Source organism: Muscardinus avellanarius (genome assembly GCF_963383645.1).
Source record: "Muscardinus avellanarius genome assembly, chromosome: 1".
Taxonomy (NCBI): Eukaryota; Metazoa; Chordata; class Mammalia; order Rodentia; family Gliridae; genus Muscardinus; species Muscardinus avellanarius.
Window position 1 is genome coordinate 234,382,174 of NC_137786.1, and position 23,184 is coordinate 234,405,357.

The 23,184-nt window shown below is 59.5% G+C and overlaps 1 protein-coding gene across 1 annotated transcript; it reads left to right on the forward strand.

Moving 5' to 3' along the window:
- Positions 1 to 11,825: 11,825 nt before the first annotated feature.
- Positions 11,826 to 22,242, forward strand: ALDH3B1 (aldehyde dehydrogenase 3 family member B1; the record flags this gene model as incomplete). The annotated part of the gene is made up of 9 exons (XM_080716061.1): positions 11,826 to 11,987; positions 14,556 to 14,666; positions 14,748 to 14,868; positions 15,051 to 15,136; positions 15,507 to 15,588; positions 17,487 to 17,873; positions 18,180 to 18,346; positions 20,768 to 20,867; positions 22,052 to 22,242. The coding sequence occupies 9 exons, from the start codon at positions 11,826 to 11,828 to the stop codon at positions 22,240 to 22,242; spliced, it is 1,407 nt and encodes a 468-aa protein (XP_080572187.1).
- Between the last annotated feature and the right edge of the window lie 942 nt (positions 22,243 to 23,184).

Sequence of the window (23,184 nt, forward strand, 5' to 3'; positions counted from 1 at the left end):
ACGCCCGGCTCTGGGAAGCCTTTTACTTATCCACCGCTTTGACCCCTTCAGTTCTTTCTGGTTGGGTGCCCTGGCTTCCTCCTTCTCCTCTGTCTCTGGAGGCTTTCTTCCCATTCTCAGATCTCAGAACAAGAAGCCATTCCGAGGAGAGCTGAGCCCTCCCCTCTCAACCTTCCTGTCCCATCTAGTTTTCCGTGATTTGTCCACATCCAGCTGCTCCCCTTGTGTCCTTAATACAGAGGACTGTGCTGGATATGTGCCACGTGATCAGTAAGTACAATGGCGCAGCTCATCATCCCAGCATTGAGGAGGCCGGGACAGGAGGATCGGGTTCACGGCCAGCCTCAGCTACTTGCCGAGGCCCTCTGCAATTCAATGAGACCCTGAGGCCCTCTGCAATTCAATGAGACCCTGCTTCAAAATAAAGAATAAGCCGGGCGCGGTGGCACACGCTTGTAATCCCCACTTGTGGGAGGCTGAGACAGGAGGATCACGGTTCGCGGACAGCCTCGGCTACTTAGTGAGGCTCTTTGCAACTCAGTGAGACCCGGTTTCAAAATAAAGAAGAAAAAATGGGGCTGGGGTGTAGCTCGGAGGTAGAATCCCCTGGGTTCCAGCCCTAGTACTGCAAAAATAAATAAATAAACAAACACACAAACAAGTGCAATGGGATGAACCTACCTCCCCCCAAGGGTCGCTGGGAAGTGTGGGGCTGAGAGTACGGGAGGGGGTGTGAATTTATAGAGCAGAACTTTCTCCAGGTGATGCCCAAGTGCAGTTGTGAGCAAAGAGAAGGCTTGAGCCCGGCCGGTGTAGTGTCACAGGCTTGTAATCCTGTTACTTGGAAGACTGAGACAGGATGATCACAGTTTTGAGGCCAGCCTCAGCAAATTAGCAAGACTCGGTTTCAACATTTAAAAAAAAAAAAGTGTAGCTTGGAATATAGAATGCTCCCAGATTCAATTCCCAGTACCAATAAATAAATAAATAAATAAATAAATAAATAAATAAATAAATACAAGACGGGCATGGTGGCGCATACTTGTAATCCCAGCATTTGGGAGGCTGAGACAGGAGAATCATGGTTTGTGGCCAGCCTCAGCTACTTAGTGAGGCCCTTTGCAACTCAGTGAGACCCTGTTTCAAAATAAAGAATAAAAAATAGGGCTGGGGATGTAACTCAGAGGTAGAATGCACCTGGGTTCCATCCCCAGACCTGCAAATACATACATACATACATACATACATACATACATACATACGTGGATGCGGGGTGGCTGATGGAGGTGGGTTTCTAGAAGTGGGAGCTATACCAGGCACAGGAGCGGGCGTATGTAGGCCCCAGAGGCAGGGGCAAGGGGTGGGAAGGCAGGAATACTGTGGGCTCTTGGAAGCAGGGAGGCTGCGAGGCGGTCATCAGAGGGGACGGCACGGTTCACTGCTGCGGGTGATGCCAGAGAGCAGGGGGTGCCATGTTGGGCTGGGAGTTGAGATGTCCCGGGGCTGGGGTGGACTTTGATGCCCCAAGAACACTGGGTCCTGTAGAACTCAGGCGCAGGTGCATGGCCAGGATGTGCTGGTACTGGAAAATCGCTCGGGTATTAATTTCCAAAATGTCAAAAAGCAGTCAGAACCTGGGCGCTGCGCAGACACTCAGGCAGGGAGGGGCGGCAGCTGTTATAATGCAGTTTCTCTCTCCGCCCTTTGTCCTAATTTTTACCCAGAGTAAAGCCTTTAGCCCTGAAAATATGTAGAGAAACTAAAAACCCTAAGACCACAGTGACTCTGGGTAGGGCATTTCAGAGCCATAACTATAGGGTGAAAGCCGGGTAGATTGTTGACCCTACACCAAGTAAGTGCTCTGTCCAGAGGCAAAGACGCACCACCTGGCTAAGAAATGCTGTAAGCCCATTGCCTTGGTAACGCCAGTAAGAACATACCAATGCAAAATCTATTTAAAGGCCGGATGGAGAGGGGGCAGAGTTCCATTTTCGGGCTCTCCAGTGTGCATGCCAGCACGCTGATTTTTCTTTTCCTTCTTTCTTTTTTTTTTTTTTTTTTTTTTTTTGTGGTGGTACTGGGGGTGGAACCCAGAGGCTTTCTACCTCCGGGCTATACCCCCAGACCTATTTTCTATTTTATTTGGAGACAGGGTCTCACTAAGTTGCTGAGAGCCTCACTAAGTAGCTGAGGCTGGCTTCGAACCTGTGCGATCCTCCTGTCTCAGCCTCCCAAGCGCGGGGATTACAAGTGTGCGCCACCACGCCCGGCTTCTCTTCTCTCTTTCCTACTGATTTTGTAATAAAGACTTGTTAAAGGCGTGCCAGGCCAGGCTTGGTGGCCCACACTTGTAATTCCAGCATTTAGGACGCTGAGGATGGAATCCAGGGGCATTGTACCTCCAGGCTACACCCTCAGTCCTATTTTTTTAGTGTGTGTGTGTGTGTGTGTGCGTGTGTGTGTGTGTGTGTGTGTGTGTGTGTGTGTGTGTTACTGGGTATGGAACCCAGGGCCCTTCTACCTCCGGGCTATACTCCCAGACCTATTTTGTTTTGTTTTGTTTTGTTTTGTTTTTTGGTAGTACTGGGGTTCCTGGAAGCCCTTCTACATCCGGGCTACACTCCCAGACCTATTTTATGCGATCCTCCTGTCTCCACCTCCCAAGCGCGGGGATTACAAGCATGCGCCACCACGCCCGGCCTTTCAGACCTATTTTATATTTTATTTGGAAACAGGGTCTCACTAAGTAGCTAAGGCTGGCTTCGAACCTGTGCCATCCTCCTGTCTCAGCCTCCCAAGTACTGAGATTATAAGCGTGCACCGGTATCTTTTTACTTTTGAAACAGGGTCTCACTGACTAGCAGAGGCCCTCCCTAAGTAGCTGGGGCTCTAGTCTCCACCTCCCGAATGCTGGGATTACAAGCGCTACCATGCCTGGCTTCCTTTTTTTTATTGTGAAAGAATTGCTAAATGGCTGAGGACCTTGCTAAATGGCTGAGGCTGTCCTCCATCCTGTAATCCTCCCATCTCAGCCTCCTAACCAGTCCTGCAGAGCTGTCCAGGTCAGGGTTGGTGGGCAGCAGCTCCAGTGTGGGCTGAGGTCCAGCGTGGAGCGGGTCTGGCGTGGTCACCACAGGCAGGAGAAACTGCATCGAGCAGAAGCTGGGGACAGGGAATTGGAGTTCCTGGCTGTGGCCGTCCTTCTAGTCAAAGTTGTGACAACCAGGTAAAGGTTAGGGGTGCCCCTGAGTGCAGTCTTGGGGTGTTTCTTCTTTTGTGGGTCTCAGGTGAGAGGGTTAGGTCTGGTGAGGTTGGTAAGCTCCTTGCCTGGTGTTTCAGAGATGACTTGGGGCTCGCGATCTAGTTCAATAAGTTGGCACAAATATGTTTTTTATTTTATTTTTTCAAACTGAAGGGCTCAGCCGGGCGTGATGGTGCACGCTTACAATCCGAGTACTTGGGAGGCTAAGACAGGAGGATGGCAGGTTTGTGGCCAGCCTCAGTTATTTAGTGAGGCCCTCCTCAACTGACTGAGACTCTGTTCCAAAATAGAGAATAAGAGCCGGGCGTGGTGGCGCAAGCTTGTAATCTCAATACTTGGGAGGCTGAGACAGGAGGATCACAGGTTCGAAGCCAGCCTCAGCAGCTTAGTGAGGCTCTCAGCCACTTAGACCCCGTTTCCAAATAAAGTATAACATAGGTCTGGAGGTGTGGCATGGGGGTAGAAGGCCCCTGGGTTCCATCCCCAGTACCACAAAAATAAATAAATGAATAAATAAAGTAAGAAGGTAAGAAGGAAATAATAAAATATAGGGCTGGGGGTGTAGCTTGGAGGTAGAATGCCCCTGGGCTCCATCCCCAATACCGAAAACAAAACAAAACAAAAAACCCAGGGGCTCCAAGCTATACTCCAGCCACTTTTATTTATTTGTTGTTTGTATCACCACACCTGGCTGAAACAGAGTCTTGGTGAGTTGCTCAGGACCTCGTTAAGTAGCTGAGGTTGGCCTCGAACCTGCAATCCTCCGGCCTCAACCTCCCTAGTCCTGGGATTACAGGCATGGGCCACCTCTCCTGGCTACAGGTAAGTGGCAAGTGTGGCCACCGCCTAGTACCAGCGAGGTGTGGAGTCAGCCCAGCTCCCCCTCCTCTCAGGACACAGTAGCTCAATGGCCTCTTCACACAGCGCAGCGGCCGGGTTAGCACAGCCTGGAAACGCCCGTGCCGTTCAGCATGGAGGAACTCGCAGGGCGCAGCCTGTGCGCCACAGCGCCGTCCTGAAGTGTGGGCAGCGGCTCGGCCTCCTCCAGAGAGGCGGGGGCCCCAGGATGGTAACATTTCCAGACCCGCAGACATGAACTAAAGCATTTCAGCCTCAGGACCTCGTGGGCTTTGTTACCTACCCCTGCAGAAGGGACTAAGAGGTACAGAGGGGCCAGACACTAGCCTGCGAGGCTCACCCTCCACAGCGCCCCGCACCGCATCATCTCCTTGACCCAGCAACGCCCCTGCCCTCGCATGGGAACACCCGAAGCCAGAGGGAAGCGTGACCCCCGGGCGCCCCACCCAGAGCGCCCCATCTATCCCGGGCTCTCCTCCACTAGGTCACAATGCCAGGTCCCAGTGAGCCTCTGATCCCCTAGGAGCAGGGAGCGGGGTGCAGTGGCCTCCCACTCTGGGGGAGCTGCATGCCCAGCATACGTGAGCACCCCATCCCCGGAGCGTGGGTCTCCTTGGAGTCTCCACGCAGGCTGCTCACGAATTCAAGACAAATTCAGCCCCTGCAGGGGGAGTCTCCTGGCAGCCCTGGGGCCAGAGAGGAAGCCTTTAGGATCCTGTAACACCCCTCCCAGCCACCAGGACCCTCCCAGGTGGCCCCCCATTTGCTATGCAACCTCTCTGGGCCTAGCTCCGGGCTGAGGGCCGCAGCCCCAGCCCAGCCCTGCCTGGCACCGGCTCTGCCTCTGCTGCCTGGCTCAGCTCCAGAGCGCAGCAGAGCGGAGCTGTCACATGCTGAGCCACGTGACGGGTAGCAGCTGGGGGCTCATCCCCCCCAAGAGGGCAGGGGGCCTCCGCAGCCCCTCATCGCTCCCCAGACCCCACTAGCTAAGTCCTCCAGGAGTGCAGAAGCAGCCAGGGCTAGAGGGCCCCAAGACGCCCCAGGAGGCAGGGCAGGGTGGGGCGGTGGGGAGCATCTCCCAGGTGCAAGGTCGGCCCAGAGGCCCCGACCCAGGGCACCAGCGGGGAGGGACTGCGGCAGCTGGCAGCCAGCGCAGTGGCACAAAGGATCCCTCCCCCACGCTGCAACCCAATCCCTGCCTGTCTCCGGAGCATCGCTGGCTGACAGGTGTGTGCAGGGTGGGGACAGTGGCCCCAGGCAGGCACCCCTCTGCTCCCGAGGAGGGGGCAGGACTGCAAGAACCAGTAGGTGACTCAGGGCATCATGACCGCTGTCCTAGAGGGTGGAGGGCCGCCTTCCTCCCCGAGCGACCTCTGTGGTGGTGGACACCTGTCCAGCTCTGGGACAAGAAGCTCTGCCACCTGTGACCCACACGGACAAGCCCTGCCCCCGTGCCCGCATCTGTAAAGTGTCAGGTTTGGCGGTAGCTGGTTCAGTGAACGGGACGCTGTGTGGGGTGGTGATGAGGGACACGGGAGCGGCAGGCAGTGGGTGTGGTCCTGGGAGTCCGGTTTTGGACTCGGGCCATTCTTGGACCAGGCCTCTTTATTTTTTTTTAATTAATTAATTAATTAATTTATTTTTTGGTGGTACTGGGGTTCCTGGAAGCCCTTCTACCTCCGGGCTACACTCCCAGACCTATTTTTACATTTTTATTTGGAAACAGGGTCTCCTAAGCCGGCGCGCGCGGCTGGCTTCGAACCTGCGCGATCCTCCTGTCTCTGCCTCCCAAGCGCGGGGATTACAAGCGTGCGCCACCACGCCCGGCAGGCCTCTTTATTTTGTAGATGGGGAAACTGAGGCTCGGCAAAGGGAGGCTTCAAAGGGTCAGGGACTTCCATGCTGTTCCAAGCCACCGGGACCACCTCACACCATGGTTCCCAGGGCTTCTGTGCTGAGTGACCCCAGCCTGGCGCTGGCCCTCTCGGGTCCTGGCTCTGGCCCTCCCTCTTGGATATGGAGAGGATCTAGAGGCTTCTCAGGGAAGTGATGGCAAAATCTCAGCCTGCAGCCTCCAGCCAAAGGCAGGCACCCGGCCAGGGCGGCCCCGCCCCAGGGGCTGGCCTGCGTGGGGCATTTCATAACGCCAGCGATCCGGGCAGAGCCAGAGCGGGACAGCGAGGAGGACGGGCAGCTTGGTGGGGCCTCAGGTACCGTATCCTGGGCAGCCGGAGCTGCGCGGATGAGTCAGGGCCAGGAGCCAGCCAGCTGCTCCGGGTGGCCGGCTGCCCGGACTGGGCACACACGGGCCCTCCTGTGCCCGGAAAGGGGAAGGAAGAGTCAGGCTGGAGAGGCCGGAAGAGGGAGGCCCAGGGCGCAGGGCCGGAGGCAGCAGGCAGCCTCAGTCTGGGGGGTTGTGTGGCCAGGACCCCTCCTCCGGGGCGGCAGGAAGTCCTGTGGGGAGCAGAGGGCCCCCGCCCTGAGCCCTGAACCCTGAGCGGGCTGCCCTGGGCGGACCCTGCTCCCTGACCCCGGAGGAGTCAGGTCTGTTGAAGGGATGACTTTCTCCTGCTCGCCGCAGTGGGGGTAGGTATGCATGGCCCGCAGGAGAGACGCCCTCTTCCTGATGGGCATTGGCAGGGCCTTGGGGGGCTCTTTCCCCTGAAGGAGGACTCGGGTCAGAGGGAACTGCTGGGGTCAGGGATGGTGCAGGCAGCCTCTCTGTGGGTGGGGCTGGGGTCGGCCAGCCCACAGGCAGAGGGACCCAGCACCCTAAGTTCCCCATGGAACGGAGGGGCTGCTGCCCAGAGCTTTGGGAGACCCCATAATTCAGGTTACGAGTAAACAAAGAAGTGCTGGGCATAGTGGCACACACTTGTAATCCCAGCATTCGGGAGGCAGAGACTTGAGGATCGCTGTTCGAGGCCAGCCTCAGCTACTTAGCAAGGCCCTTCGCAACTCAGTGAGACCCTGTTTCAAAAAATAAAAAGAATAAAAAGAATAGGACCGGGTATAGATTAGAATTCCCCCTGGGTTCCATCCCCAGTACCACTACAAAAATAAAATAAAATAAAGGGGATTATAACTGGGATCCCTGAGGTACCAGGGTGCATGGGAACTTGGAGGCCCACCCAGTGCCCTGCATCTGGCAGTCATAAAGGGGACCACCCAGGCCCTCGACCACACGTCCACTCACCTGCCCCACCTGGGACTCAGGTTGATGTCCCTGCCTCCCTGGCACCACATTCGGTCAAGTTCCCCTTGGGGCCTCCAAACCAGGGGTCCCCTCCCCAGTCTCCTCTGGTTCTTTCTATCTTTCTTTTACTTTCTCTCTCTCTCTCTCTTTTTTTTTTATTTTTTTATTTTATTTTTTTTGGTGCTGGGGATTGAACCCAGGAGCTAAGAGCTATATACACAATACTGTTTCATTTTTATTTTTATTTATTTATTTTTAGCTACTAATTTTATTTTATTTTTGTGGCAATTATTTATTTTTTTTTGTAATCATACATCACTTTGGAATACAAGACTTGAGAGGATATACAAGTACATATCATCCGATAAACCCTCATCCAATCCCCATCCCATTCCCTCCCCCTCCCTGGATCTCATGCTTAATTGGTGATTATTTTTGACATAATTGTTTACGCACCTCATGAGTTTTTTTTTTTTTTTTTTTTTTTGGTGGTACTGGGGTTCCTGGAAGCCCTTCTACCTCCAGGCTCCACTCCCAGACACCTATTTTGTATTTTTATTTGGAAACAGGGTCTCTTAAGCCAGCGCACGCGCCTGCTTCGAACCTGCGCGATCCTCCTGTCTCTGCCTCCCAAGCGCGGGGATTACAAGCGTGCGCCACCACGCCCGGCCGCACCTCATGAGTTTTAAAGAGATTCCATCCTCCCCCATCCCCTCCCCTCTGATTGGTCACCTTAATTGCTTCTCAATAGGGCCCTTTCTACTACTCCACCTCCTCCTGTTACCCCTTTCCTCCTAGTTCTTGCTAATTAGGGGAAGCATCTGGATTTTATTTTCTGTGCTATTTCTCTGTGCATGCCGCATTGCAAGTTCCAATCCCACTCTTGACGGCCCCAGTAGTGGCCTGGCTACCCGGAGGACTCTGATCCCGACCTCGCTGGCTCCAGCACCGGCCTTGCCTCGTGGGAGGCCCCGATCCTGGCCTCGCTGGCCCCCGCACCGAACTAACCCCTCGGCTGGCTTTTCATTTTTATTTTGAAACAGAGTCTTGTTAAGTTTCTGTGGCTGGCCTTGAATCTGCAATCCTCCTGTCTCCGCCTCCCAAGTACTGGGATGACTGGTGTGTGCACCACCGCACCCGGCTCCCTCGGGTACATTTGTTCTTCACAGTCTGACTGAAAACCAATGATTCAGAGGCTCAGTGACTAGGGACTTGTGGGCCTCACCCCTGCACCAAGCACTTCCGAAGCTTTGTGCCTGAATCCCCAACAGCATTATGGGGTGGCTACGGGAACTGCCCCATTTCACAGATGGAGAAAACGAGTCACCGTTTGCTGAGTGACTCCTAGCAAATAAATGTATTTGTGGGGATTTGAACCCGGGCCAGTGGGCTCGCAGACCGTGCCGTACGGGTAAGAATGCCCTTAGGCCTGTGGCACGGGACTGTGGGCAGCTCAGTGGTACAGCGCCTACCCAGCACGTATGAGGCTTGGTCCCCAGAATTGCCACCCCCAAAAAAATAAAGAAGCTGGGCGTGGTGGCGCACACTTGTCATACCAGCATTTGGGAGGCTGAGACCGGAGGATCGGAGTTCGTAGACAGCCTCAGCTACTTAGTGAGGCCCTCGGCAACTCAGTGAGACCCTGTTTCAAAGTAAAGAATACAAAATAGGGCAGAGGGTGTAGCTCGGAGATCAAATGCCTCTGGGTTCCATAGAGTACATTGAGAAATCAAGACAGAAAGAAGGATTAAATAGGCAAGAATTTCAGCCAGCACCCGGTTATTATTTCTGGAGGAACCCCAAGTCATGGCCTTGACAGATATGACCGGTCTTTCCCTGGTTCCCAGGCGAAACTTTTTTTTTTCTTTTTTCTTTTTTTTTTTTTTTTTTTTCAGTACTGGGGATGGGACCCAGGCACATTCTACCTCTGAGCTACACCCTCAGCCCTATTTTTTTTATTCTTTACTTTGAAGCAGGGTCTCACTGAGTTGCAGAGGGCCTCTCTAAGTAGCTGAGGCCGGCCGCGAACCACAATCCTCCTGTCTCAGCCTCCCAAATGCTGGGATTACAAGCGTGCCACCTCGCCTGGCCTGGCCCATCTTCTTTTCACCATCAAATGACGAAGCAACTCCCACCCCACCCACCCTCGCCTCACAGAGACCCCTGGGCCTCAGTGGCTGAGCCCCGGGAGCCAGCAGGGTCTGGGCCCGCCTAACACCGCGAGGGTTGGCAGGAGGGAGGTTGGGCTGGGGAACGGGCACCTCGCTGGGCGCCTGCCTCCCTGCTCCGGCTCACAGCCCACATGCGCCTCTTCCCCCGGACTCTGGCACCCTCTCCCTGGGGGTTGTGTTGTGATGCAACCACGTTCTCAGGCTGCCCTGCCCAGTTTCCTTTGGCAGGTCGTTGAGTAAACTGTTGTCAGGGCAACAGGCACAGTGGTGCAGGCCTGTACTCCTGACTTGGGAGGCTGAGACAGGAGGATGGGAGGTTTGAGGCCAGCCTCAGTAGTTTAGCAAGACCCTGTTTCAAAATACAAAGGGCTGCAGGTGTAGCTCAGAGGGAGAAGGCCCCTGGGTTCAAACCCCAGCACCACACACACACACACACACACACACACACACACACAACACACACAATCAGGGCGGACCTTCTTACAGACTTGGAGGTCACAGCACAGGGTCCCTGCTGACCCCACACAGAAGACGCCTTGGCTCGGCTTGCCCGGGGTCCCGCAGCCTCCTCAGTTCAGAGGGACCACCCCACCAGGGCAAGGCCAGGCCAGGCCAGCAGCCCTGCAGGGCGGTGTGTGTCTTGTTGCCCTGTTGCTGGGAGAGCTGGCCTCAAGGTCGCTAGGAGTGGTTGCTGGCATGTTCCAACCAGACCCCTCCGCCTACCCCGCAGAGCGCCCCTGCCCACAGGTCTCCCATTCTTCACATTTTTGTGGGCTCTGCAGAGTGGCTGGAGAGGGCCCAGCCTGCCCTCCATCCATCAGCAGGCGTGGACAGTGAGAACCTAAGAGAGAGAAGGCAGACAGTGTAAATATTTGCCGACTCCTTCCTGTGAGCACGCCATACTGCTTTCTGCCGTCAGGCGCCCATAACCCCCAGCAGTGTGTCCCAGGGGCCAGCCTCAACCCCATGTTACAGTGAGGAAACTGAGGCAGGATCCCAGGGGCCCTGCCACGGTCACACAGCTGGGATGAGGCCGCGCCGGGAGCCAGGGCCCTGGTGGCTCTGGAGGCTGGCAAGGCCTGCATCCACCTCTGCTGCAGCCCAACCCACCTCTCTGGCCCCGGGCAACCACCCAGCTTCTCTAGCCGGAGGCCAGTGGGGTCGGTTGGCCCCAGTCACACAGCCGGAGCCCAGGCCCCAAAGCCAGCGGGAAGCTCACCTGTTGGCAGTCGGTCCTGCCAGCCGGGATGACCTCAAGGCTCAGCCCACCTGGCCGCTCGGGCCCGGCCTGGGACCCTGACAGCAGGGTCCCACCCTTCATAAACGCCCGGTCCGTTGTGGGTGCTAGCCTCATGCCCCCAACAGGCGAGGAGTTTGGGGCCCAAGACCCAAATGATGGGCTAAGCAGGCAAGCCAGGGCTGCCTCCCGGCCCCCTGGGAGGGACAAGGGACGAGAGGGAGGCGGACAGGGTAACAGTGTTAGTCGCATGGGTGGCCTGCGAGCCGAGCCGAGGGGCCGCTGCGGGAGCGGGCAGGGCCGTGAGCCGGGCAGGCTGCCCGGAGGAGGCAAAGGCTAAGCCGAGACCCAAAGGGAGGGGAGGCAGAGCGGAGCCAGAAAGGGTCCCCACGGGTCCCTGGCACCAGGCTAAGGACCGACTGCGTCACGCACTCCTCTGATGAGCCTCAAGTAAACAGGTGGGGGCCCTGGGGAGCTGGTGGGGGCCTGCCTCCAGCCCAGGCAGGTGCCTACAGGAAAGCCCGACTGTCCTCGCTGTCACCTCTGTGGCCTGGGCTGGGAGGCCTAGGCGCCCAGGTGTGCCTGGGGAGCCGAGTGCAGGGCCAGGCGGCTGGCCCTGCCCAAGGTCTCCCAGCCTTGGCTGCCACCAGCCATCTTGGCCCCCGCACAGCGCCCTAGGTCACAGCAGAGGAGGACAGAGATGTCTGCATCTGGCAGGTCCCCAGGCTATCCCTCTGCTTCTCACACCCAGGGGAGTGAGGGCCAGCCCACCTCCCCGAGGGCATCAGGCCGGGGCGGGCCGTGTCCCGGGCTGATCTCTGTGGCACGGGAAGAAGCGGCCCTCACCTGCCTGCACAGCCTTGGGGGCCGGGGTGTGGCTGTCCCCAAGTCCATACCCAGAGCTCTCCGGGCACTGGGAAGGGCCCTTGGGCCTGTGGGGTCTGGGTGAGCCCCATGGCGGGGACAGGGGGCCCCCGAGGTAGTACCTGTCCCTGTACCTGCATGGGTGTTGACAGGGGCTGCCGCAGGCCCCCGGGCAGCTGGAGGGCACCCCAAGAGGGGGCAGCCCGGCAGCCAGCCCACGCCGCCCTGTCCAGCAGGATGGACCCCTTCGAGGACACGCTGCGGCGGCTGCGGGAGGCCTTCGGCGCAGGGCGGACGCGGCCGGCGGAGTTCCGGGCGGCGCAGCTCCAGGGCCTGGGCCGCTTCCTGCGGGACAACAAGCAGCGGCTGCAGGACGCGCTGGCCGAGGACCTGGGCAAGGTGACCGGGGGCCGGGGAATCCGGGCAGGGGCTGCAGGACGCGCTGGCCGAGGACCTGGGCAAGGTGACCGTCTTGGGGGGGGCAAAGCAGCAGCAAAGAAATAGTGACGCAGAGCTGGGCGCGGAGGTGCACCTGTGACCCCAGTGCTTGGGAGACTGAGACAGGAGGATCGCAGGTCAGCAGGTAGACCCTCATCAACCTAGCGACACCCTGTTTCTAAATAAGAAATAATCATCGGAACCAGGCGTGGTGGCGCTCACCTGTAAGCTCAGGACTTGGGAGGCTGAGACAGGAGGATCGCAGTCTCGGCCTCAGCCAAGTAGTGAGACTCTCATCAACCTAGAGAGACCCTGTCTCCAAATAAAAATAAAATAGGGCTGGGAGTGTAGCTCAGAGGTAGAATGCCCCTGGGTTCAATCCCCAGTGCCATAAGAACAAAACAAAACAAAAATCAGGCTGGAGGTGTGGTTTGGAGGTACACGCCTCTGGGTTCAATACCCCCCGTACCACAAAAATAGATAGATAGATAGATAGATAGATAGATAGATAGATAAGACAAAATAGTGACACAGCCCCAGGAGTGGTGGTACACCCCTGTAATCCCAGTACTTGGGAGGCCAAGACAAGAGGATCACAGGTTTGAGGACAGCCTCAGCAACTTAGTAAGACCCTATTTCAAAATAAAAAAAAAGTTGGGCGTGGTGGCGCACGCTTGTAATCCCCGCGCTTGGGAGGCGGAGACGGGAGGATCGCGCAGGTTCGAAGCCAGCCGCGCGCACTGGCTTAGGAGACCCTGTTTCCAAATAAAAAATATAAAAATAGGGCTGGGAGTGTAGCCCGGAGGTAGAAGTGCTTCCAGGAACCCCAGTACCACCAAAAAAAAAAAAAAAAGTGGTACTGACATGGCGTGTTGGGTGGTAATAAGCCCGGGCCACGCCCCGTGGCGCAGAGGGCGGGGCCCGCCCTGGTCCCTGCGGCTGGGGAAGGCTTCTCTGAGGAGGGGGCCTTGGAGCAGAGACAGGAGGAGAGCGCACATGCCCAGGTCCTGAGGAAGGGGGACTTGGTCCGCGGGGTTCTGGTTTTGTTCTTGCTGCACCGGGGGCCCGCGCCTGCCCCACCACTAAGCTCAGCTCCAGCCCACGGTTTGTGTTTGAGAAGCTGAGAGGCCGCTGTGGCTGGAGGGAGAGGGAGAGACAGAGAGAGGCGGGGGGGGGGCCACCTCTGTCTGCGAGTCTGGTGGGCCCTGCAGGACTCGGCCCGCTCGGGGCACAGCGGGCATCACGGCCTCTGCTGAACCTCCCAAGAGCCCAGAAATACACTTCCCTGTAGGCAGTGCCCCACCTGCCCCCAGTCGGGCCCATGCTTGGCCTCCCTGCCCAAAATCCAGGGTCCAAGTGTGGGCCCCTCCCCAGCCTGCGCGGCTCCCTGGAGCCTGACTCCTGCCACCACGAGCCCTTGCCAGCTGCTGGCTGGCGCGCCGGGCCTGCCCGGGCTGTCCGGTCCCCTCTTCCCTACAGCTCAGATTTCACGTCTGTTTTCCCATCCTGACTCCCCAGCCTAACAATGGGAGCAGCGGCCCAGAAAATCCAATCAGTCCTCCCCTCGGACCGCAGCCAGCCACTGTCCCCACCTCTAGCGGGAAGCGTCCTCTCAGCCCCTCCAGCTCTGCTTTGGGGTGCGGGCCACGCCCATTTACCCCTAGGGAAGGCTCAGAGAGGGCATATTCTTGCCCGAGACCCACAGGCAGGAAAGGTGGAGTCAGGGTTTGAGGAGTGGCCTGCTCTCCTAGACTCGCGCTCCCGGCACCTGCTGGGTTTTGCCCAGGGTACCCAGGGCGCTCCCTCTCCCTCACCCTCTGCAGATCACCGCTCAGATGTGAACTCTTCCCGGAGGCCTGTGCTGACCCTCTTGTATAAAGCAGGCCACACGCGCACGCGCACGCGCACGCACACGTGTGTCCCACATCCTCACGCCCTCAGCCTGCTGTACTTGCACGATTCAGAGCATTTATTGATGTTCTCGTGACCATGGTGGCTGTCCCATGTCAGCCCTGCAGAGTTATGTTGTGTTTTGTTCGCTGGTTGGTACTGGGGGTTGAATCCAGGGGCATTCTATCTCCTAGCTACACCCCAGCCTTGTTTTTCTTTTCTTTTTTTTGAAACAGGCTTTCATTAAGTTGCAAAGGACCTCACTAAGTAGCTGAGGCTGTCCTTAAACCTGCGATCCTCCTGACTCAGCCTCCCAAATGCTGGGATTACAAGCGTGCACCACCATGCCCAGCTTTGGTTTTGTTTTGAAACAGGGTCTAAGTTGCTGAGGCTGTCCTTGAACCTGTGATCCTCCTGTCTCAGCCTCCCAAGTATTAGTATTACAGGCGTGCCTGGCCACAGAGGGCTCTTGGTCACTGTATTCCTGGACAGGAAGGCACTGCACCCAGGAAGCGCACACTGGGCCTCGAGCTAGCAGATGGGTGGGTGGATGGACGGGTACAGAGGCGCAGACCCGCCGCCGGTGCAGGCTAGCCCTCCCTGGGCTCCAGCCCCAGCCCTGACCTCCCCACCCCACAGTCTGTCTTCGAGTCGGAAGTGTCTGAGATTGCCATCAGCCAGAGCGAGGTTGACTCGACCCTCAGGAACCTGCGGGCCTGGATGAAGGATGAGAGCGTGTCCAAGAACCTGGTGGGTGGCGGGGGGAGGGGGGTTGCTGGCTCCCGCGGGATGGCCTCCCTGGGCCTCACTGTTCGTCCGGCCTCCGGCCAGGCCACACAGCTGGACTCGGCCTTCATCCGGAAGGAGCCCTTCGGCCTGGTGCTCATCATAGCTCCCTGGAACTACCCCCTGAACCTCACGCTCGTGCCCCTGGTGGGGGCCATCGCGGCAGGTGAGCGCGAAGCCGCCGCCTTCCCACCTGACCCCACAGGTCCCCAGCTGGCCCGCTGTCCAGGTGCGGGGCCTCGCCACTCTCAACTGGATGCTACCTTTGAGAGTGGGTGAGGTCAGCGTGGGCCCCGCAGGGTGCGGACTCCAGCGCCCTGCCCCAGCCTCCCCTGCGCCGCTCTGCAGGGAACTGTGTGGTCCTGAAGCCGTCCGAGGTCAGCAAGAACATCGAGAAGGTCCTGGCTGAGGTGCTGCCCCGCTACCTGGACCAGGTGAGCAGGGCCAGGCGGGGGCCAGGGCCTGGACGACCCCTGGCGTGGGCGGGCCCAAGTTCCTAACTCCATGCGGCCTCTTAGCCAAGTCACCTCCCCTGGGCCTCAGTTTCCCCTTGAGAAGCGGCCAGGCCAGCCTGTCCCTGGGGGTCCGTGTCTACTCTGGCCGTCTCTGCCTGTCCAGCCCTGTGCCAGCCCCATCCCTGTTGGACTGGGACTTCTGGTCCCTAGTCCCCTGGGGTCCCCTGCTCCTCACCCTAACCCCCCAGCCCTGGTTGGGCAGGCAGGGGCAGGGTCCAGGCAGGGCAGGCCACCCTCTGGGCTCTGGACGGGGGTCCCAGAGGAAGCCCTCTGCCCTGGCACCTTGCAGAGCTGCTTTGCCGTGGTGCTGGGCGGGCCCCCCGAGACCGCGCAGCTGCTGGAGCACAAGTTCGACTATATCTTCTTCACAGGTGAGGCCGGGGGCGCCCCTCACACACACCTGGGCTCGGGTCCTTGGCTGAGAAGCTGGGAGAGAGCAAGGTAGTCAGGGAGGACCCGGGCTGGGCGAGGAGAGGAGGTCGGGCAGACAGCCTCCAGAGACCTCTCCGCTGCACCCTGACCTCTCCAGGGGCAAGTGCTGGGGGGTGCCCTGGGGGTTTGCCTTTCTCAACCAGGCTTGGAGCAGTCCTGGACCCTCAGGAGCCCTTAAAAAAGGATGGAGTGAGCCGGGCGTGGTGGTGCACACCTGTAATCCCTACAATGGGGAGGCGGGTGCTGAGACAGGAGGATTGAAGGTTTAAGACCAGCTTCAGCAGCTCAGTGAGACCTTGTTTCAAAATAAAAAGGCCTAGGCATGTAGCCCGGGAGGAGAGCGCCTGCCTAGTGTGTGTGAGGCCCTGGGTTCCATCCGCATGCAGCACCACAAAGACAATCTGGGGAAGCTGGGTGTGGTGGCTTGTAATCCCCGCATTTGAGAGGCTGAGACAGGAGGAGCCCTTTGCAACTCAGTGAGACTCTTGTTTCAAAATAAAGAATAAAGAATAGGGCTGGGGGTGTAGCTCGCAGGCAGAATGTCCCTGGGTTCCATCCCCAATACCAAAAAAAAAAAAAAAAAAGAAAGAAAGAAAGAAAACATCTGAGGGGACAGATTCCCGTGTCCAGGGCCACAGCCCGTCTCTGCCAGCCAGGCTCATGTGTTCACGAGCTCCAACTCTGCCAGCCCCTTACACCTGACCCCACTGTCCCTGCAGCCTTATATATGACCCTATGAGCCCCATGGCCCTCCCCGAGGGCTAGACACATGAGGGCCTGGATTGGGTGAAGAGGGCCGCAGTGCCGTCTGGGTCACCCCGCTGGCCAGGATGGTCACTGCTATCACCCAGCATGGGCAGTGTGGCCCAGACACAACCTGGCTTTGCACCGAAGAGATGAAAGACGGATAGAGAGGCGGCGGCAGCGCTTCCGGCTGAGCTGGCCCACCTCGGGCCTCTGGTGTCCAGACGTGGTCAGAAGAGAAGAGACGCTGCCCCGAGTCCGGGAAAAGCCCGGTTTGCCCCACTTGGTGACCGGGAGGCCTCAGGAGCAAAGGGGGCTATCTGTCCCCGCTGTGGGGAAGGGCCGTGGCTCCCGCAGTCCCCTCCAGGTGGGAGAAGAGGCAGGGTGGACAGCCTCTGCTGGCCTCTCTGCTGCACCCCGACTTCTCCTTGGCTGTAAAACTGGGGCAATCCCAAGTCCCAGGTCTGCGGAGGATGGGCAGAACTCACGGAGGGAGTCCTGGACCACAGAATGTGGCCCTTGGGAACATCCTTTCTCTCCTTCAATCAGCAAATGTGCTGAGCCCACAGGCCCTGGTGCTGTCTGGGCCTTGGGTTCAGAAGGTGCTGGACAGACAAAACCTCTGAGTTAATAGTGGCAGACAGCACACAAGGCCTGCGGGGCGGGCAGCAATGGGAGGGGCCTTGGGGAAGGCGCGGCCCCACCTGAGCCAAGGGAGGAGCGGGGGGAGGAGCCTGGTACCCGGGAGGGGCCTCTGAGACCCAGGGACTCGGGGAGGGAGTGCTCCAGGCAGCTACCCAGACATCAGCCAGAGTGAGCAGACTCGGGCCTTGGGGCACTACAGGTCACCCAGGGGCTCTCCAGGGAGGAGAGGCGGGGAGGGGAGAAACGTGGCAAGGTGGGCCAGGGTGAGCTGAGGGCCCACTCAGGAAGCTGGGGTCAACTCAGCGCTGCGTGTGCAGGATCGAGGCTGCCTCTCGGGAGGCCCTGGCTGCGGGCTGGCAGCACCTCTGCAGGGAGGAGCGAAGCCCCAGGCCAAGGCCCTCTGGCCTGCCCAGGGAGGCTGAAGCCCACTCTGTATCTCCACTTCCAGGGAGCCCTCATGTGGGCAAGATCGTCATGGCCGCCGCCGCCAAGCATCTGACACCTGTCACCCTGGAGCTGGGGGGCAAGAACCCCTGCTATGTGGACGACAACTGTGACCCCCAGACCGTGGCCAACCGTGTGGCCTTCTTCCGCTACTTCAACGCCGGCCAGACCTGCGTGGCTCCTGACTACGTCCTGTGTAGCCGTGAGATGCAGGAGAGGCTGCTGCCCGCTCTGCAGAGCGCCATCACCCGTTTCTATGGCGACAACCCCCAGAACTCCCCCAGTCTGGGACGCATCATCAACCAGAAACATTTCAAGCGGCTGCAGGGACTGCTGGGCTGTGGCCGCGTGGCCATCGGGGGCCAGAGCGACGAGAGTGCCCGCTACATTGGTGAGTCCTCTCCCCCGCCGCGCCTTCCATGGGCTGGGGCTGAAGCCACGGCCCACTCGGTGTGGGAACCCAGCCCGAGTCCAGGGCTCCGGGGGCCACGATTCCAGGACGCGAAGGCCCACGTCACTGTGGTTCTGAGCCTGTGACATCTCATTCCAAACTCTGGTGCCGCGGCTCAGAACCGCCGGGTGCGGACCCCGTCCCAGGGTCCTAGGTCGGACCCAGGACTCCGGGCCTGGCACTCAGCCCCGGCCCTGCCAAGCCCCTCCCCAGGGGTGTCCCAGCTGAGCTCCCCCGTGCCCACAGCGCCCACGGTGCTGGTGGACGTGCAGGAGACAGAGCCGGTGATGCAGGAGGAGATCTTTGGGCCCATCCTGCCCCTGCTGACTGTGAGCAGCCTGGATGAGGCCATCGCCTTCATCAACCGGCGGGAGAAGCCCTTGGCCCTGTACGCCTTCTCCAACAGCGACCAGGTGGGGCCCGGCAGGCCCGGGCAGGGTGGGGCCAAATGCCAGCAGCAGGCCAGGGGAGGGTCAGTGGTAGGACGATCCCGCGGGGCAGGCACAGGACTGCAGCACAGTGGCTTCCTGGCGCTCTCCCTGCCCCACCAGGAAGCAGCTGGTGGGGGTCTTCTCCAGGCCCAGTGTCCTCTCTGGATCAGCCCCTACATCCCTCCCCACATTATCTAGGCCTGATGGCCACGGTGCCCCCACCCCCACCCTAGGGAATGACCCGGAGTAGAACCTGCAGAGCCCCCTGGGGCCACACGAGGTGCACCCCCAGCTCAGGACTTACTGAGAGGCACCCACTGCCCCCCTACCCTCCGGTCCCTCTCAACTCTGTCTGAACAACACTTCTTTAAAAAATGTTTATTTGGGAGTAATTTTAGAAGTACAGAAAAGATACAAAGATGTGCCCCACACCCAGTCCCCCCGCCTCAGGGCCTGGACATGTCAGAACTAGGAAAGTAGCCGAGGATGGCGGTGCACACTTCTAATCCCAGTCCTTGGGAGGCGGAGACAGGAGGATCCCAGGTTCAAGACCAGCCTCTGGAACTTAAGGAAGCTCTCAGCAACTTAGCAAGACCCTGTTTCAAATTTAAAAAATTAAAATCGGACTGGGGAGGGTATACCTCAGGGGTAGAATGCGCCTAGGTCCAATTCCCAGCACCACACACACACACACACACACACACACAAAAAAAAAAAAAAAAAAAAAAAAGAAAACAAAACAAACTTAAGAAAGCGTCGCAGGCATTCCGTTACCGGCGACGCTGCAAGTTCCCCGAGGTTTCACACTTCCTCATTAACGTCCTCTTTCAGCTCTGAGCTGATGGGGCATGAACTAAGTTACTCTGCACGCAGTGCCAGCCGGGCCTCTCCAACACCTACAAACTAAGCCTGCCCTGCCTTTCTCATAACGCAACGGGGTCCTGGGGCTTGGAGGGCATGGCACAGCGGCAGGGGCAGGGGCTGCCTCGGGTACCCGAGAGCGGCACGTGGCCAGCAGGGCCAACGCCAGCACTCCGCAAGGCCGCATCCTGCTCAGGGCAGGTGGTGCGGCTAGGCCCTACCTGCTCAGGGCCGGCTCCTGTCATACACCCTCTGCGCCCGTGATCTGATGTGGTACTGGGGATGGAAGCCAGGGGCATCCTACCTCTGAGCTACACCCCCAGTCCTTTCTATTTTTTTTATCTCGAAACAGGGTCTCACGAAGTTGCTGACAGTGTCGCTAACCTGCCCAGGCTGGCCTCACACCTGTGACCCTCCTGACGCAGCTTCTCAAGTGCTGGGGCTGCAGGCGTGCTCCACCGTGCCTGGCTAAGACTTGTTTCTCGAGTCACTTACTTAGGTCAGAATGGACTCACGTGTTTGTTGGCTGCGGGCTTTGTCCCAGGCTTGGGAGAACCTGTGTCCTGCCTTCGGTCAGTGACACTTCCTCCGACTGTACGCGAGCTCTGGGCGCCTCTTACACCTCTTCTGCCCCATCCCTCCAAGGAGCCCTGCCCTTCAGGAAGTCTGTACAGTTTTTGTTTTTGTTTTTTGGCGGTACTGGGGACAGAACCCAGGGCCATTCTACCTCCGAGCTATGCCCCCAGCCCTATTTTTTGATCTTTTATTTCTTGAAACAGTCTCACTGAGTTGCAAAGGGCCTCACTCAGTAGCTGAGGCTATTCATGAACCGTGATCCTGTCTCAGCCTCCCGAATGCTGGGATTACAAGTGTGCGCCACCATGCCCGGCTACTCTGTCCCTTTGGAAAGCCCTACACAGGCAGCTGGCCGTGGGCTCACCGCGCCCAGCACTGGTCCTAGCACTGCCTGCCCTGTGCACCTCGGGCCCCCTGTGCTCGCCCTCCCCCAGCCTTAGGCTGGTCTCAAGGTGACCGCTGGGAGTGTGCAAGATTCTGCCTCCTTGGGACGTTCAACAATGTCTAGATATTTTCAGTTACCACAAAAGTGGTGGGGTAGAAGGCAGGTTCCCTCCACCGTCAGACAAGCCCCGACACGACCACGTCCTGAGGCCACACGCAGTGGAGCCAAAGAAAAGGCGATGCTGCAACTCCATGTCTGCCAGGGCTCTTGGCCTTTCGTTCTTCAAACAGACCACACACTGAGGAGGGAGGCCTTCACGGGGCCAGCGGGTTCTGACTGTGGTGCCAAGCCCCTGGCCTGGGAGCCCTCCCCGCCCTGCAGGCACATCAGGCCCCCCTGACGCCTCCCTGACTGCCTGCTCCTCACTCCGCCTGTCTCTAGGTGACACCGGGTCACCTGCCCCTCGGCCCGAGAGTTCGCGCCCCAGCACGCTGCAGGCCCCACGCAGCCGCTCCATGGGAGCCTGCCCCGCGGGCGCCCGCTCAGCTGCCCCGCGCCTCACGCGCCCCGTTCTCTCCCAGGTGGTCAGGCGGGTGCTGGCCCAGACCAGCAGCGGGGGCTTCTGCGGGAACGACGGATTCATGCACATGACCCTGGCCAGCCTGCCTTTCGGAGGAGTGGGTAGGTGCTGGCGGAGCCCTGCCCCTGCTGTGCCGCAGGTGACCTATCTGCCCATCTGTCCACAAGCACAGCCCCTGGGCTGTCCTCTCCTTGCCACCGTCGTGTGCCGCCCCTCACACATCCTGCGGCCCAACCCGGGCACCTCTGGCATGCTCCCTGCCTGGGGAAGGCTGTGCCCATCACAGCTGCAAAGCCCTGACCCCCAAGTCACCTAGAGCTGGTCCCAGGAAGCCCCAGGAGGCTGGGTGACGGGGAGGGGGCATCACTTCCCCTCCCTGAACCCACTGCCTCAGTGAAAGGGCCCGCCACCTGCCCACACTCAGCATTAGAATGCATGCCGCAGGCCCGGCCAGCCGTCCTGGGGGGCCTGGACCCTTCTTGGGGGGCAGGTAGCACAGCAGAGGCCACGCTGGGGTGGGTGGGCCGCAGCCCTGGCTCTGGCCCCCATTCCTCGGGCCTCCCCGAGCCCGGTCACTGCCAACCCACATCCCACCTCCTCTATCCTAGGGGCATAGCCTATGCAGACAAACCTGACCTGAGGCTCCCGGGCCCCAGAGCAAGCCAGACCCAACTCACAACACCTTGGTCTGACTCGGCAGAGGGTTCTGTCTGCCCCCGGCCCCTGCTCCAAACACCAAGCATGGCCCTAGCCGGCCGCAAGCCACCACCTCCAAGGCTGGGCCACCCCAGCAGGGGCCCCTGCCCCACCCGCCCTCTGGGTATGGTCAACTCCCATCCCTCTGGCCTCACCACTGGCTCCACCCGGCTGTCCAGGACTTCTGGCCTGGTCCTTGCCTGCCTTCCCTCCTGGACACTGAGGCAAACTCAACAACACAGCGTTTGCTTTGGCGTCCCTGGCTCTGAACACTTGCTTAGTTCCCTCCACGACCCCGAGGGCGCCACCGTCCGGAGGAGACTGAGCAGTCACTTGCCCGGATGACAGAGCCGTTCAGAGCAGAGCTGCGCTTCACCAGAACGGGCGCCCTTGACCCTTCAGCCTGCCCTGTGGCCGGCCTCGGGCGGGGCTCAACCCTTTACCCACAGTGCCTCCGCCTTAGTCCACTGGACAGCTGGGGAAACTGAGGCTCGGGGGTTGCCGCAGTCCACCTGTCAGAGCCCAGGCCGGCCTGACATCCCCCGGCTGGCCCCCGAGGGCTGACCACCGTGTTCCATCGACTCCGCAGGTGCCAGCGGGATGGGCAGGTACCACGGCAAGTTCTCCTTCGACACCTTCTCCCACCACCGCGCCTGCCTGCTGCGCAGCCCCGGGATGGAGAAGGTCAACGACATCCGCTACCCGCCGCACTCGCCACGTGATCTGAGGCTGCTGCTGCTGGCCATGGAGCAACACAGCTGCAACTGCGTGCTGCTCTGAGCCAGCGCACCGGGCATCTCCCTCCATGGGGGCCCGGGCCTAGGAAGGCTGGCCCAGCCCAGACCAGTGCTGGCCCTGGCTGCGGGGCCCTCTCTATTCATGCCCTTTGCCACCCCCAACGAGGACAGGAGAGGGTGGGGCGTGGGAAGGGTACGGAGGCTGCCCCTCCCCGCGCTGGCCACTGTCCTGGGGGCGGAGGGCAGAGGTGGCACCTCTGAGCCGCCCACCTTACTGTGAAGGATCGCTGGCATCTGGTCCAGGCCACACCATGGAACCTCTGCCACAAGCCATCTCTGGCTTCTCTGAGTCTCACCGCGGAGATGATTAACAACAGACACCTCCCGAGATCGTTACCAGCATTAAATCGGGGCCTCCCTGAACCGAGCCCCAGGTGTCCTGTCTTTTCTCTTGGGGGTCAGGGTTGGGGGGCTGCGTCTCTCTTCTCCCCTGTCAGGTGGGGCCCAGATTCATGCAGCGACGTCACCCTGACGCCCTTCCCCTCCACCCACCCACCTCTCGGAGCTCTGCCCACCTCAACATGCCCCAAGCGGACTTCTCCCCGTCCCACTCATCCGCGGGGCTCCATCCGCTCGGCCACCATGACAGGTCCCGAGCCTCCCGTTTGACGCGCTTTCTCTTCTCCGGTCCCACCTCTGCACAATCCTGGTAAATCCGTGCCGCTCTCAGGCTCTTCCATCCATACGCAAACCACCACGCCGGGACCAGGCCTGGTGCAGGCCGCCACCGGCGCCCTCCCCGCTGGCCCCCTCAGGCCGGTTCCTTCTCCCCAGGCCCACCGATCCGCCCGAGCGAGCTGGAGCAGGCCCCTTCCCCGCCCAGCTCCCGGGGACGGGCCGCCAAGGACGCTCAGCCCGTCCTCTACGTGCACTGTCCTTCCAGCCTGCCTGCCTCCTACTCACCGCCAGCTTAGACACCTCCTCC